The 15,704-nt window shown below is 40.5% G+C and overlaps 1 protein-coding gene across 3 annotated transcripts in view; it reads left to right on the forward strand.

The window, feature by feature from the left end:
* Positions 1-15,704, forward strand: part of WDFY4 (WDFY family member 4) — a 307,995-nt gene that overhangs the window by 62,181 nt on the left and 230,110 nt on the right. For all 3 annotated transcript variants that reach the window (XM_017504669.2, XM_037729965.1, XM_037729964.1), the window contains one exon: positions 15,214-15,307. In XM_017504669.2, the coding sequence (XP_017360158.1) occupies positions 15,214-15,307 (94 nt within the window). The remainder of the gene's footprint in view (positions 1-15,213; positions 15,308-15,704) is intronic.

The following is a 15,704-nucleotide window of genomic DNA, read 5'->3' on the forward strand; positions in this document are numbered from 1 at the left end:
TTGCTTCTCATGTGGGCACTTATTGCTATATATTTTCCTCTAGAGACTACTTTAAATGTGTCCCAGAGATTCTGGTATGTTGTGTCTTCATTCTCGTTGGTTTCGAAGAAGATCTTTATTTCTGCCTTCATTTCACTATTTATCCAGTCAACATTCAAGTGCAAGTTGTTCAGTTTCCATGAAGCTGTTCAGTTCTCAGTTAGTTTTTGAATTCTGAGTTCTAACTTGATTTCACTGTGGTCTGAGAGACTGTTTGCTATGATTTCCATTCTTTTGCATTTGCTAAGGAGTGATTTACTCCCAATTATGTGGTCAATTTTAGAGTAGGTGTGATGTGGTGCTGAGAATAATGTATATTCCGTGGCTTTGGGGTGGAGAGTTCTGTAAATGTCTATTAGGTTTGCTTGGTCCAGGTCTGAGTTCAAGTCCTGGATATCCTTGTGAATTTTCTGTCTGGTTGATCTGTCTAATATTGACAATGGGGTGTTAAAGTCTCCCACTATAATTGTGTGGGAGTCTAAGTCTCTTTGTAAGTCATTAAGAACTTGCCTTATATATCTGGGTGCTCTTGTATTGGGTTATATATATTTAGGGTTGTTAGCTCTTTTTGTTGCATTGATCCTTTTACCATTATGTAATGTCCTTCTTTGTCTCTTATGATCTTTGTTGCTTTAAAGGCTATTTTATCAGAGATGAGAATTGCAACTTCTGCTTTTTTTTGCTCTCCATTTGCTTGATAAATCTTCCTCCATCCCTTTATTTTGAGCCTTTGTGTATCCTTGCATGTGAGATGGGTTTCCTGGATACAGCACACCGATGGGTTTTGGCTTTTTATCCAATTTGCCAGTCTGTGTCTTTTGATTGGGGCATTTAGTCCATTTACATTTAGGATTAATATTGTTATGTGTGAATTTGATACTGCCATTTTGGTGCTAGCTGGCTGTTTTGCCCATTAGTTGATGTAGATTCTTCATTGTGTTGATGCCCTTTACCATTTGGCATGTTTTTGGAGTGGCTGGTACTGGTTGTTCCTTTGTATGTGTACAGCCTCTTTCAGGAGCTCTTGTAAAGCAAGCCTGGTGGTGACGAAATCTCCGAGTACTTGCTTGTTCACAAAGGATTTTATTTTTCCTTCACTTATGAATCTTAGTTTGGCTGGATATGAGATTTTGGGTTGAAAGTTGTTTTCTTTAAGGATGTTGAATATTGGCCCCCACTCTCTTCTGGCTTGTAGGGTTTCTGCTGAGAGATCTGCTGTGAGTCTGATGGGCTTCCTTTTGTGGGTAACCCGACCTTTCTCTCTGGCTGCCCTTAGCATTTTCTCCTTCATTTCAACCCTGGTGAATCTGACGATTATGTGCCTTGGGGTTGCTCTTCATGAGGAATATCTTTGTGGTTTTCTCTGTATTTCCTGGACTTGAATATTGGCCTGCCTTGCTAGGTTGGGGAAGTTTTCCTGGATAATATCCTGAAGAGTATTTTCCAGCTTGGATTCATTCTCTTCGTCGGGTTCAGCTGCGCTTGCTGTGAAACTCTCAATCCGGAGAGTTTCTGATTGGTGTTTTTTGTGGGGGTGGGACCAGCCGAGCCTGATCACCTGGCTCCCTGCCTCAGCACCTTTTTTTTCTTTTTTAGTTGAACAGTCGACTCTATCCCAGGTGTTCCAGTCACCTGTTGGAAGGGCGCTGGGATCTGTGCAGTTTCCTGTGTGGTGACTCACTGTGCCGGCTTAAACAGTGGCACTGAGATTCGTGGTGCTTTTTTTGCCCGGGAATCTCCTGGCCTGGCTCCCTGTTCAGCCCCTCTTTAATCAGATGAATGGGTGACTTCCCGGGGCTCCAATCGCCAGCCAGAAGGGCACCAGGACCAGCGTATTTTGTACGGAGAACCACCAGCCGGGGCGCCGACAAAGTAGCTGCGCAGGGCAAAGCAGCTGCGCCGACCAAAAGAACCATGCAGGCCAAAACAGCCACGCTGGTGACCTGTGGGGCTCCTCTGCCTGGGAATCTCCTGGTCCGTGGGCAATAAAAATGCAGTGTCCACTCACCCTCTGTGCTTTCAGTGGGAGCTGCAACTCTGAGCTGCTCCTAAACGGCCATCTTGCAGTTGTATTCTGTTCCACTTTTAAAAAACATTTTGGTCTTATTTTTGAATTGTTTGATTTTTAAAAAATGTGTTTCCTACCTACTATTATAAAATTTAAACTCTCTATGATTAATTTTATAGTAGTTACCATAGAGTAATTTAACAGGCATGCTAACATTTATAGTTAAGTATCTTTATCCTCCTTCCAATTAAGACACCAAGACCTTAAAACTCTTTAATATTTTTGCACTTTTCTAACTTATGCATTACAGTTAGCTAATATTTTAAATTTATCTGTTAGTAAATCCATCAGATAAGACAGTTGTTGTTGTTTTATAAAATATTCTTTGGATTTATCTACATGCTTTCAATGTCTGTGCTCACCATTCTTTCTTGCATCTCTGGTTGCTTTTGAGATGTTCACCATTCTTGTTCTATTGCTTTACTGTCATATATCTCGATGAAGATTATTTTAAACATTCATTTTGCTTCACATTCTTTGGGATTCCTGAATCCCAATAGATGCCTTTTATAAAATATGGATTTTTAATTTATGATCTCTTTTCTATCCCTTTTCCTATTATGTCTTTTTAGAACGAACACAATTAGATGTGTGCTTTACTTTTTCATTCTATCCTCCATGTCTCTTCATCTTCTTTTTAACATTTTTCATCTCTTTGCCTCTCTGTGCTCTGTTCCATGCAGTTTCTTTTGATCTTCCTTAAAGCCATTGAATCTCCTACTAGTTGTGTCTAATCTGATATATAATCTAGCCATTTAGGTTTTGTTTTTAAAATTTCAGTGACAGTATTTTATATTTCTCAGTATACTGTTTGGTTCTTTTTCTAATCAACTTGATTTAATAGCCCTTTTCCTTGTTCATATCTGTCTGTCATTTTTATTTCTTCAAACATATGAATCATAATTGTTTCTTCTTGTGTTTTTTGAGAGGCTGTTATTTCCGTGACAATCATGAAAGTTTTATTGTGTGATGTCTGATATTTGATTGTGAATCTTGCTCCAAAATTTTCCTTTTTTTGGGTTCCATGCAAACCATCCTCATTCCGGCCATCCTGCCTTTCCTTAGATATGGAAATGCCTCCATAGGGTCTTAGCTGTCCTTTCCAAGCCAGGCCTTGGTCAGATTGCCAGGTCCTGATTTTCTTGCTTGTCTAAGGAAGAATCCCTTCTCTAGGTTCCCTGTTCTCTATATTTCAGGGGCAATCCCTGAGGAGGCCTTTTCTCTGGGCACCCTGATAACATACAGGTTAACTTATGGTCTTGGTATGGAAACTTGTTCAACTTATTCTACCAGCTCTCAGGGGCAGGGGAGTATTTGTCAGTGCCAAAAGACATTTAGTAAGTTTAATCAGGTGAAGAAAAGCAATAGTAATTAGATGAATATCTCTGAGGACTGAGCACTAAACATCTATTTGTTTTTATTCCCCTCCCAAATTTTGGAATTTTATTAACAAGGAAACAAAGGCTGAGAAAGGATAACAAATCTGGCCAAAGGTCACACATTTAGTAAGTAATAAAGCCAGAATTTGAACCCAGGGCTACCTCCAAAGCCTGCATGCATTTATCTGTATGTGCATGTATGTGCACACACACGTGTGTTCTCCCTGTTTTTTTTCCTAATACTCCCACAATAATAGTGATAGTTTTCCAAATGTCAGACCTGACAACCTGCAGTTTGAAGGTCGGGTTCTAACCTATGGACTACATCAGTTCTGATATTTTAGAGGTGAGGCCAGTGTCAACTGTAATCCTGGTTTTGTAATGAGTAATTTTTACATTTATAAGAGCCATGTTTCATAAATGGAGCATTTTTTCTTACTAAAAAAGATACATGGCCCTTGACCTTCCTTAATGGTTAGAGAATAGAAAGTGAAACTCCACTCCCATAGGGAGTCTGTGGGGTAAAGGGGATGGCAGTGGGCTGGGAATCGAAGACAGGGTGCCCATCTCTGCCCCACCACACCTGCATGTCCTTGGGCAGGTGGCTTCCCTCAGCTCAGCCTTCTGCAAAGTAGGTCCGCAGTCTCCAGGGAGGAGGGAAGGAGGCTGTGGGCCTTGGAGTCAGGCCGGCTTGCTCTGTTCCTTGGTGGCTGTGTTCTTTGGCCCGGCTACTTTATTTCTCTAATATTCTATCTCCTGATTTGAAGAGAGGGATAACAGTATCTACACTGAGGGCTGCCGTGAGGTGAGGATTGAAGATGGTAATGGTGGTAGAGTGATCACAGCTTCTTCTTAAGCATGTGTGTGCCAGATACTGTGCTCAGCTTTTTCCAATGGACTACTCTTCAGTTCATTTAGTCTTTATGGTAACTATAATTTAAGGAACATTTTTCATAACACAGAGATGACATGTTATGCAACTCCCAAAGTATATATATGGTGTCCAAAATACATCATACATCTCGAAATATACACCATACCAAACACCCCCACACCAAACACACTACATACACATCGCACACATACATAGATATACCATACTGTACACAAAACACACACACCACACATTAAACATACACCTTACAAGTACTGGCATACCACACACACCCACACACCACCCCTACACGCCACACAGCACCTAGCATACACACATGAATACACTCCACACATACCACCTATATACCTGCATACACACACCACATGGCACTCACAAATACCGCACATACACATATACCACATATCCACACTACATACACACCCCTCGGCAGCCCATCATCCACAGTGCAGGCCTGGAGGTGAAAGTGGAGTGGGAGCAGGGTCAGACGTGGTGGGCCTTGCTAAACCCTGCAGGAGACCATTTCACTTTTATTTCACTTTTACCCTATAGGCAATATGGGGCTAGGGTGATCTCTGGGCAGGGCTGTGGCCTCATGGGGTTACAGGTTATGAGGACTGCTTTACAACTGGGGCTGTGTATAGCTCAGAGAAGAGCCCCCTCAAAAGCAGGGCATCTCTTCTCCTTCTTGCTTCTGCCTTAGCATATGGCTTCTCCCAGCCCCTGCCAGGCCTCGTGGGTTGACTTTTATTCCTTATGTCAGCCAAAGGAGCAACCTCCTTCACCTTTACCTTGAACTTAAGTTGTGGCTATAACTTATAACCTTAAGGGGACATCGTTTCAACAGGAATGCGGTGTGCTCCAGGCAATGCTTAAGTATTCAGGGAGCTCTCTGGAGGCCAGAGCCCCTAAACACTCACTCCTCTGGCTCTGCTGCTGAGCATCCTGCAGCTTTATCCTAATCATTCCTGTTGAAACAATGTCCCCTGCGGGTATGGATTGTATCTGTCACTTAAGTTTGTTAGAGGTAATTGTTGTGAGTTTGATGTTTCAGCCAGCGCACTGGGGAAGGGTGGGAACAGTGCAGTTCCTGAGCAGTTCACATGAAGGCCACGCTGGCCTTTGGAAGGCACAGATGTGACCCTGTCATTCACACTCAGAAGCCTCCAGTGCTTCCCCATGGTTCCCAGGAGGGAATCAGACATTGCGAGCGTAGGCTACACAGTCCTGAGGGACCCACCTGCCCATGGCATCACTGGATTAGCACCTTGCAGCAATGTTTCAGACTCAGATTTCATATATGCCCTTTACTCTACCTGGGATGACTTTCCTGTCTTCACTCTGCCTGGACAGTTGCTTCTTGCTTTTGTCTCGGTTTAGATGTCGCTTCTTCCAAGAAGCCTACCCTGGCTGCCACATCCCCATTCTGTGGGCCAATTCAGATCCCACTACCTCACATGTCCTCAGCACCCTCAGCACTGGTCACAGTGCAAGTCAATCATTAAATGTGTAACCTCCTTGGTTTCTTATTTGTTTGGCTCATGTTTGCCCACTTGAGCATATCTGAAACCAGGATGTTTCCATTTAAATGGATGCCATAACCTATAACGCATCCATTAAAATAGATGCCAAGGACATGAGCTACTTAAGTTGTCTCTTCTCCGTCTGCTAACAAAGCTACCGTACATCTCTTGGTCTTTGGCTTCTTACCATGGTGGAAACAAGGTGGCGTTTAAATTTCTTTCTTCTGCTTCAGTGGTGAGGCCCATGTGAGCATGGACTGGGTCTGCAGCTACCAGTCTACATCAGGGACCTCCATGAATGGTCACTGAGTAGAATACAGGCGTGAATGAATTGAAATGGGCAGGACAAGAGGAAAGGCAGGGAGGGTTGGCAAGGCAGATAGTCTTGGGCTGTCATGCCTGGCATCCTGAAGACACCCGATGTGCAGTGGTCCTGCAACTGCTTCAGATGTGGCTGCTCCTGCTTGCTTCTCTCCTGGGCTCCCACCTCACAGAGACATGAGTGGAGTGTCATGCTTGTGTACTGTGCTCTGGCAAGGGCAGCCCCGGAAATTAAGAGGATACAGAGAAGTACACCTAATGAAGTATGGGGAGGTCAGCGAGGCATTCCTGGATGAGGAGAACGCTGAGATAAACATTGAAAGATGAGAGTTATCTGGGATGAGATGGGTTGAGAAGGCATAAAGGTGAGAATCAACTGTCTTGAGTAAGATTTGTTCTAGCCTTCTGTAGGCATTGCTCGGACTTTGAGCTGTAGTAGGGCTTTAAGCTCTAGGGATGAATGGGCAGAGATGACGGAGAGAGGCAAAGAAAGGAGAGAGGCAAAGGAGCTGTTCGTCCCTCCCTCCAGGGATGGCGGTAGCTTGAACAGGAGAATGTTTTGAGAACTATTTAGGATATAACTTTGCCTGGCCTTGAAAACCAATTTGATAAGAGTGTGTAAGAGAGAGGGGTTGGTTTCAGCCCCTGAGAGAGAAGCCCTGGAGGTTTGGAAGAGGATGGTGGCTGTCTGGAGTAATCAGCATGGACTGCCCAAATGAGACCATTTTGCTTTTAATTTTCTAATGCGTCCCTCAAGTATCCACAGGCCTTAGTTACAGGCGATAGGTATTAATCTTGCTCCCTGAATCTTGACAGAGGGTTGCCGATAGGGGACAGTCTGAATTCCATATCTAAGCAGGACAAATACCAGGACTGGAGCAGCCATCCTGTCTGACGTGCAGCTGCTGTGGGTGGCAGGGTTTGATAGCCAAGCTCAGGGGCTGTGTGACATGATGAGGCTTCACTGGTTCACATCCTGGAAAGCCCCCTAGGTTTCTTCAAATGAGATGCAAACTTTGGCCAAGCATCCCTCACACCACCACTGGCTCCCAAAGATACAGGTACTTTCAGATTTGCACTTTCGATTACAACTTTCTGTTGTAGCCACAGGTCCCTTGTGAGATACAAGCCCTCTGGGAACACCAGGTCGGGTGGGGGATCAGTGACTGCCCTCCTTGGGATCTAGAACTTTGTCTTCATTCCTGCTCTGTCAATCCAGACCTTACAGCAATGCTTCTCACAGTGTGGCCTGTAGACCACTTGCATCAGAATCCGTTCTAGAGTTGCACAAAAATATAGTTGTGTAAACTAGATTTCCTGATTCATAATCCCTGCGGCTGAAATTTAGGGCTCTGTTTTTAAAAAGGTCCTCTTGTTATTTGTAAACACATTAAAGTTTGAGAACTGCTGCAGGTGCTAGACATCTTTTTCTTTGATTTTTTTTTTTTTTTTTAAGAAACTTAGCTTTATTCACAGAGGTGAAATTCACAGAACGTAAAATTAACAATCTTAAAGCAAACAATTTCATAGAATTTAATGCATTCACAGTGTTGTCCAAAGACCACTTCTGTCTAATTCAAAACATTGTTATCATCCCAAAAGGAAAATTCATGCTAATTCCCATTCTTTTCTCTAATCCCTGGGCTACTACCAAGCTGTTCTGTGGATTAATGTATTCTGGATAAATCATGTATAATTGGAATCATATAATAGGTGGCCTATGGTGTCTGGCTTCTTTCAAGTAGCTTAATATTTTTGAGGTTCATTTACATTGTAACATTTATCAGTACTTCTTTCCTTTTTATGATAAAATAATATTCCATTGCATGGGTACATACCATAATGTGTTTATCCATTCATTTGTTGATGAACGTTTGGGTTATTTCTTTTGGTTATTGTCATTAGTGCTGCTATGAACATTCATGTTCATGTATTTATTTGAGTACTCGTTTTGAAGTCTTGATTTTCTACCTTGGAGTAGAATTTTAGCTCAAATGGTAATTCTATGTTTAACTTTCTGAGGAACTGTCAAACTACCTGTTTTCACAGCAGCTGAACCAATTTTGCATACCCACCAGCAATATAAGAGATTTTCAATATAAGCTCCACAGGCTTGCCAATATTTATTTTCCTTTAAAATTTTTTTTTAGCTATTCTAATGGGTGTGGAGTGTTATCTCATTGTGATTTGTGATTTTGATTTTCATTCCTCTAATATTAATGGCTAATAATGTTGAATTTTTTATGTGCTTTTTGGCCATTTGTATTTTTTTTTGGGAGGGAAAATGTCTATTCAGGGGCTTGGGCCATTTTTAAATTGGGTTGTTTCTCTTTTTGTTGCTAAGTTGTATGAATTCCTTATATATTGTGGCTACTAGACTCATGAGAAATATGATTTGCCAATATTGTCTCTCATTCTGTAGGTTGTCCCTTCACTTTCTTAGTGACATCCTTTGATACACAAAAGTTTTCAGTTTTGATGAAGTCCAGTTTATTCATTTTTTTCCTTCTGTTGCTTGTGTTTTTGGCATTATATGTAAAATTCCAATGCCAAATCCAAGGTCATAAAGATTTACCACTGTGTTTTCTCCTAAAATTTTTGTTTTGGCTCTTGTGTTTAGATCATCAATTCATTTTGAGCTAGTTTTTGTATATGGGAAGAGGTCAGGGTTGTACCTCATTCTTTTGCTTATAGCTGTTCAATTGCTCTGCTACCATTTGGTGAAGAGTCCCTTCTTAAATTGTCTTTGGACCCTTGTTGAAAAACAAGGGGCCATAGATACGTGAGTTTGTCTATGGATTCTCAATCCTATTTCCTTGATCTCTAGATTTATCCTTATGCCAGTTCCACTCTGTTTTGATTATGTAGCTTTGTAGTAGGGTTTGAACTCTGGAAATGGGAGTTGTCCAACTTTATCTATCAAAATATTGTTTTGGCTTCTTAGGGTTTCCTACAATTCCCCATGAATTTGAGGAACAGCTGTCACTATCTGGCATGAAGCTAGCTGTAGGCTTTTCATAAATGTCCTTTATCATGTTGAGGAAGTCATTATCTATTTCTAGTTCTTGGAGTGTTTTTATCACGAAAGAATGTGGGATTTTGTCAAATGCTCCATATGAGTCAAATCAGATAATCATCTGGTTTTTTGCCTTTGTCTATTAATGTGGTGTATTTTGTTGATTGGTTTTCTTATGTTGAACCACTCTTACATTTCTAGTATAAATCATACTTGGTCATGGTATATAATCCTTTTAATATGCTATTGAATTTAGTTTGCAAGCACTTTGTTTAGAATTGCGCATGTATGTGCANCCCAGGCTGGAGTGCAATGGCGCGATCTTGGCTCACCACAACTTCCACCTCCTGGGTTCAAGCAATTCTTCTGCCTCAGCCTTCCGAGTAGCTGGGACTACAGGCGTGCACCACCATGCCCAGCTAATTTTAGTATTTTTAGTAGAGACAGGGTTTCACCAAGTTGACCAGGATGGTCTCGATCTCTTTTATTTTTTTTTTTTCCCATTTATTTATTTTATTGCATTTTCGGTGTGTGCCTTCAGTTGATCAGAGTAAAACTACAGACTTCCTTGCTGGTCCTGGAATACGCCAAACATACTCCTGCTTTGGGGCTTTGCAATGGCTCTTTCCTTTGCTTGAAATGCTTGCCCCGTGGATGTCTGCATCCCCTCTTTCAGTTTTGCCCTTCTTAAAGAGGTCAAGTGTGCCACTCAAATTAAAATTACAATTTACTCTCTTTCTGCATACAAGCATTCTCAATTCTCCTTTTTTTGCTCTTCTTTTTCTCAATAGCACTTACCATTTCATATTTATTATCATATTACTGTTATATATTAATATATTGTATTATATTATATATAATAATTATTATTTTAAACTTATTTATTATGTTTATCTTTTTTGAGGGGGGCTGAGTCTCACTCTGTCGCCAGGCTGGGGTGCAATGGCGCAATCTTGGTTCACTGCAACCTTCACCTCCCAGATTCAAGCGATTCTCCTGTTTCAGCCTCCCAAGTAGCTGAGATTACAGGCACGCACCATCACACTCGGCTAATTTTTGTATTTTTAGTAGAGACGGGGTTTCACCATGTTGACCAGGATAGTCTCAATCTATTGATCTTGTGATCTGCCCACGTTGGCCTCCCAAGGTGCTGGGATTATAGGCATGAACCACCTCGCCAGGCCTGTTATGTTTATCTTTACACCCTCCCCCTCATACCCCGGTCATGGATTTTAGTTTGTTTAGTTTACAGATGTATCCAGAGTGCCTGAATAGTGCCTGGAAAATAATAAAAGATCACTATTTGCTCAGTTGGTTTAAATAAATTACCCCAAATGACAAGGAACACTCCTGAGCTCCTTAACTACCCTGAGGACTGAAAACAATCTCACTTTGCGTGTGAGACCAGCAGGATGGGCACAGGGTTGGAAAATCAGGTGTTTGTAATTTGGGATTAGCCTATAGTTTAATAATATTATTTCAATTCACATACAGTAAAAGTCTCTTTTTTGGCCTACAGTTCTATAGGTTTTAATTCACATGTAGAGTCACATGACTACCACAATCAAGAAACAGAACAGTCCTATCACCTGGAATAGCTCCCAGATATTTTCCCATATAGTAAAATCTTTTCTCCACGCCATCCCGAAAACCACAGATCTTTCCCTATAGTTTTGTCTTTCCAGAATACCATACATGGAAACATACATGTGTAATCTTTTGAACCTGTCTTCTTTCATGCAGCATAAGGCCTTTGAGATCCACTCATTTTGTGTGTGTCAGTATTTCGTACATTCCTGTTGCGGAGTAGTTTTCCATTGTAGAGAGGCAAACGTTTTCTCCCAGCCTGTAGCTTGTCTATTCATCTTTAAACAGAGTCTTTCACAGATTGAAGGTTTTAAATTTTGATGAAGTCCGATTCATTATTTTTTTCTTTTATGGATCGTGCTTTTATGTCATATCTAAGATCTCTTTGCCTAACCTATGGTTATGAGGGTTTTCTCCTGTGTTTTCTTCTAAAAGTTTTACAGGTCTATAATCCATTTTGAGTTCATTTCTGTACAATGTGTGAGGTTTAGGTTGAGATTCATTTTTTGTTGTTTGTTTTTGCATATGGATGTCCAATTCTTCCAATGCCATTAGTTGAAAATATTATCTTTTTTCCATTGAATTGTCTTCGTAACTTTGTAAAAATGAGTTAACCATATTTATATAGGTATTTGGACACTACTTCATTTAATTGACTTACGTGTCTTGCTTTTTACCAGGACTGTCTTGATTACTGTAACTTTGTAAGATATCAAATGAGAGCTCTCCAAAGTTGCTCTTTCTTCTCAAATTTGCTTTGTTGATTTCAGCTCCCTTATCTGTGGCTGTCCTTTTACCATATAAATGCTAATGATCAGCTTGCCTATATCTGCAAAAGTTTCTGCTGGGATTTTTATTGGAATTGCATTAAATTTACAGATCAATTTGGAGAAAATTGACAATTTAACTATATTAAATCTTCAAACACAAGCATAGTGTGCTTTTCTGTTTATTTAGGTCTTTAATTGTTTTCATCAAAGTCTGTTGTATTTAGTGTAGAACATGCACATGTTTTTTTAGATTTATACTCGAGTCTTTTGTTGAACACACTTCCAAATTGTATTTAAACTTTTTTGGTTTCTAATTTTTCACTTCTAGTGTTTAGGAACATAATTAACTTTTGTATGTCAACTATTCTGAGACTTTGTTAAATTCAATTATTTGTTTTAGAAGTTTTCTTTTTTTATGGATTCTTTGGGATTGTCTATGAAGACAATCATGTCATCTGTGACTAGTGCAAGTTTTTGATCTTCCTTTCCAATCCATATGTTCCAGTATTATGTCCAGTAGCACTGGAGAGACCCTTGCCTTGTTCTTAATCTTAGGCAGAAAGTCTTCAGTCTTTGCCACTGAGTATAACATCAACTATGGGATTTTTGTAGATGCCCATTATTAGGTTATAAACAATCCCTTTGAATTTACTGAGTTTTTTTTTTTTTTGGTCATGAGCAGATTTTGAATCTTTCAAATGCTTTTCATGCATTAAATGATACTACTATGTAATTTTATTAATATGGATCATGTTGACTGATTTTTGAATATTGAATTTGAATATTGAACCTGCCTTGCATTTGTCCAATTGGCCACAGTGCCCTCATTATTTTATATATAGCTAGATATTATTTGCTGATTGTTTGTTGAGAATTTTTGCACCTATCTTCGTTAGGGCTACTGACATGCAGTTTTTTTAATACTGTGTTTTTCTGCTTTCAATATCAGGGTAATTCTGGCTTTATAAAGTGAATTGGGAAGTGTTCCATTCTCTTGTATTTCTTGAAAGTAGTTGCGTAGAGCTTGTATTATTTCTCTTTTAATGTGTGGTAGAATTTGCCACTGAAAACTCTGTGCCTGAAGTTTTCTTTGTGGGAAGGTTTTTAGCTACATATTCAGTTTTTGTAATAGCTATAAATGATTTAGGTAACTCATTTCTTCTTGATGAGTTTGGGAGTTTGTGGGTTTAAAGAAAACTATTTGAAAGTGGTTTGTGACTTTGAAGGAACAATTACTGAGAGGAGAGTGTTGAAGACTCCAACTATAATTGTGAATTTGGCCATTTAATCGAAGTTGTCAACTGTATGTGAATTTGCAGTATTTTCTTATTATCCTTTCAATATCTGTGGGGTCTGTAGCAGTACTCTTTCATTCCTGATATTGATGATCTGTGTCTTCTTCCATTTTCTTTGTTAGGTTAGCTAGTGACTTTTCAATTTTTAAAATGTTTTCAAAGAACCAGATTTTTTACTTGTTATTTTCTCTATTATTTTTTGGTTTTTAATTTCATTGATTTTTCTTTCTTTATTATTGTATTTCATTTGCTCACTTTGGGTTTATTTTTCTCTTTTTAAATAGATTGTTGATTTGAGACCTTTTTTCTTTTGTAATGTAAGCATTTAATTCTATAAATATCCTTCTAAGCTCTGCTATGGCAGCATTCTACACATATTTCTACACATTCTTTAAAACTTAAGGCCAAAATATTTTAAAATTTTTCTTAAAACTTTATCTTCGGCCCATAAATTATTTTAATTCCCAAGCACTTGGTGATTTTAAAGTTATCTTTCTATTATTTGTCTTTAATTTAATTCTGTATGGCCAGAGAATATACTTTGTATGACTTTACCTATTTGAAATGTTTTAAAGTTTGTTTCATGATCCAAGTTTGTTGTATAGCCTATTTTGACAAATGTTCCTTGGGAAATATTTCAGAAGAATATATATTCTGTAGTTGTTGGGAGGAATGTGTTATAAATGTCAATTACGTCAGTTGGTTGATAGTGCTGTTCAGTTGTATATGTTTGGGGATTTTCTATTTGTCATTTACTTGAAAAATGTTCCCTCTTACTTCTTGGATTTGGGTTAATAACTGCTTTACGGGTTTTGTCTCATAGTTCCAATGTCTGTGACATCTCAGCATTGCATCTGTCGGTTGTCTTTTTCCATGTGAGATATTGAGACTTCTCTGGTTCATTCTGTGTTGAGCAATTTCAGATTGTATTCTGGACATTTTGAATCTTATCTTATGAACTCTGGTCCTTGTTGTCATCCTGTAGAGAATGTTGATGATTTTTTTTTTTTTTAAGGCAGGGAACTAGCCCCTTTAGGTTCAGGTTGCAAATTTCTGCCCACCTTCCCTGGACTATCTAGTTCCAGTATCAGTTCAGTTTTCAAATACTTTGCAGGGAGATTTGATGCGCACCCACTTGCCTCATGCAGTAGCTGTTTTTGCATGGTGGTTTACCTCCGAGTTAGGACCGGATGCACATGCCCAGTCAGAACTGAGCCCAGAGGTTAATACACAACTTTGTGGTTACACCTTCCTCAGCTTTCTCTTCTTCATCCTCTTCTTAATACTTGCAGGGGTCCTTCCCTGCTGTGTCTAGAAAGTTGGGGCTTTGGTTTTTCTGTTCTTCCCTGGATCACTGGTATCTGTCTGTGGGGCCACCCAGTAAGGAGAGAAAGGGAGAAAACAGCAATGGGGATTTCACCTACACTCTTGGGACTACAATTCCTCTGGTCAGAGAAAAAGTTTCTTTTCACTGAGAGTTTTAGAGCCTGCCTGGCTGCTGCTGCTGGTGCTGCTGGTGAGGAAATTGCCTGAAAGAAGGGTTGGGAAAGAATGGAGAAACCAAACAAAGAAAATCCCAGGGGATTTCCTCTGTGCTCTGTGACCTGTAGAACCTCCTCCTGCTCCTCAGACCACAAATGGAAGACTTCTCCTGGAGCTCTTTCCATTATGTCTATACCTGGTGCACAGTTGTGAGTTTTCTGCTATCTATGAGTTCACACCAGGGGATGCTGCAGGGGGGAAGCCCAGGAAACTCATTGCCAGTTCATGATGCTTGAGCTTGGTCTCCTTCTCTGCTACCATTTGCTTTCCAGAGTCCTCCAAGAGAGCTGCTCTATGAGTTCTATGATTTTTAGTTGCATTCAGTATTCAGGGGGTGGGACACAGCCGAGTGTGCTTACACCATCTTGAAAGGACCCAGAAGCCCGTGTGTGTGTGTGTGTGTGTGTGTGTGTGTGTCTGTGTGCGCGTGTGTGTGTATTCAATGTGAAAACAGAGCTTCTCAATCTCCCACATATCTGGAGGGAAGGGAAGAAAACCAGGGAACTAACTTCACTGAGCATCAATTATGGGTCAGGCACTGTGCCTTAGAGCACAAAGCATTATTCTATGACTGGAAGGGAAAGTGTGGTATTGTCAATGTCATTGTACAGTTGGGGGAAATTAGGCTTGATGGAGTGGTTCAACGTCATCTAGGTAGTAAGCGGTAGACAGGATGTGTACCATGGTCTGTCTTAGAAAGAAAGATCCAGGGAGCTCAATGAAAAGAGAAAGAAACTGGAAGCCCATGTCTGATGTCTGGCTCTCCCTCTCTCTGCAGGATGGAGGAGGGTGATGCTGCGATCATGCATCCTGGGGTCGTGTGCATCATGGTGAGGCTGCTGCCTCGGTTGTACCACGAAGATCACCCACAGGTACCTGGTGTTGAATACGCGTGTTTTGTCATCTTCACATGACTGATATCTTAAATGCCTCTGCCCCAAGACATCTATTTCCTTTTGCCTGTGTCCTCAGTGCCCTGCGTTAGCAGAGCTCCCCATGGGAAACACCTATAGTGGGAAAGTACTGGGGTGTCCTGGACCCTTGATTGAGTTGTAAGCCCACCCTTGCAAGATCACCCGAAACAGATCACTTTTGTTGACAAAGTGACCTTCTAAGAACAACAGCCAAACCAAAAACAACTGAAAATAATTGAACCATCATGAAGCAAGTCCCAGGGGCTAAGCTCAGCACCGGGCATTGGTGGGAAGGCCTTTGCTCCCTGGTGTGTTCATCCCTCTCCTGGATGCTGGCTGAGATCCTGGCCCTGTG

Source organism: Cebus imitator, unplaced genomic scaffold, assembly GCF_001604975.1.
Source record: "Cebus imitator isolate Cc_AM_T3 unplaced genomic scaffold, Cebus_imitator-1.0 Scaffold326, whole genome shotgun sequence".
Lineage (NCBI taxonomy): Eukaryota > Metazoa > Chordata > Mammalia > Primates > Cebidae > Cebus > Cebus imitator.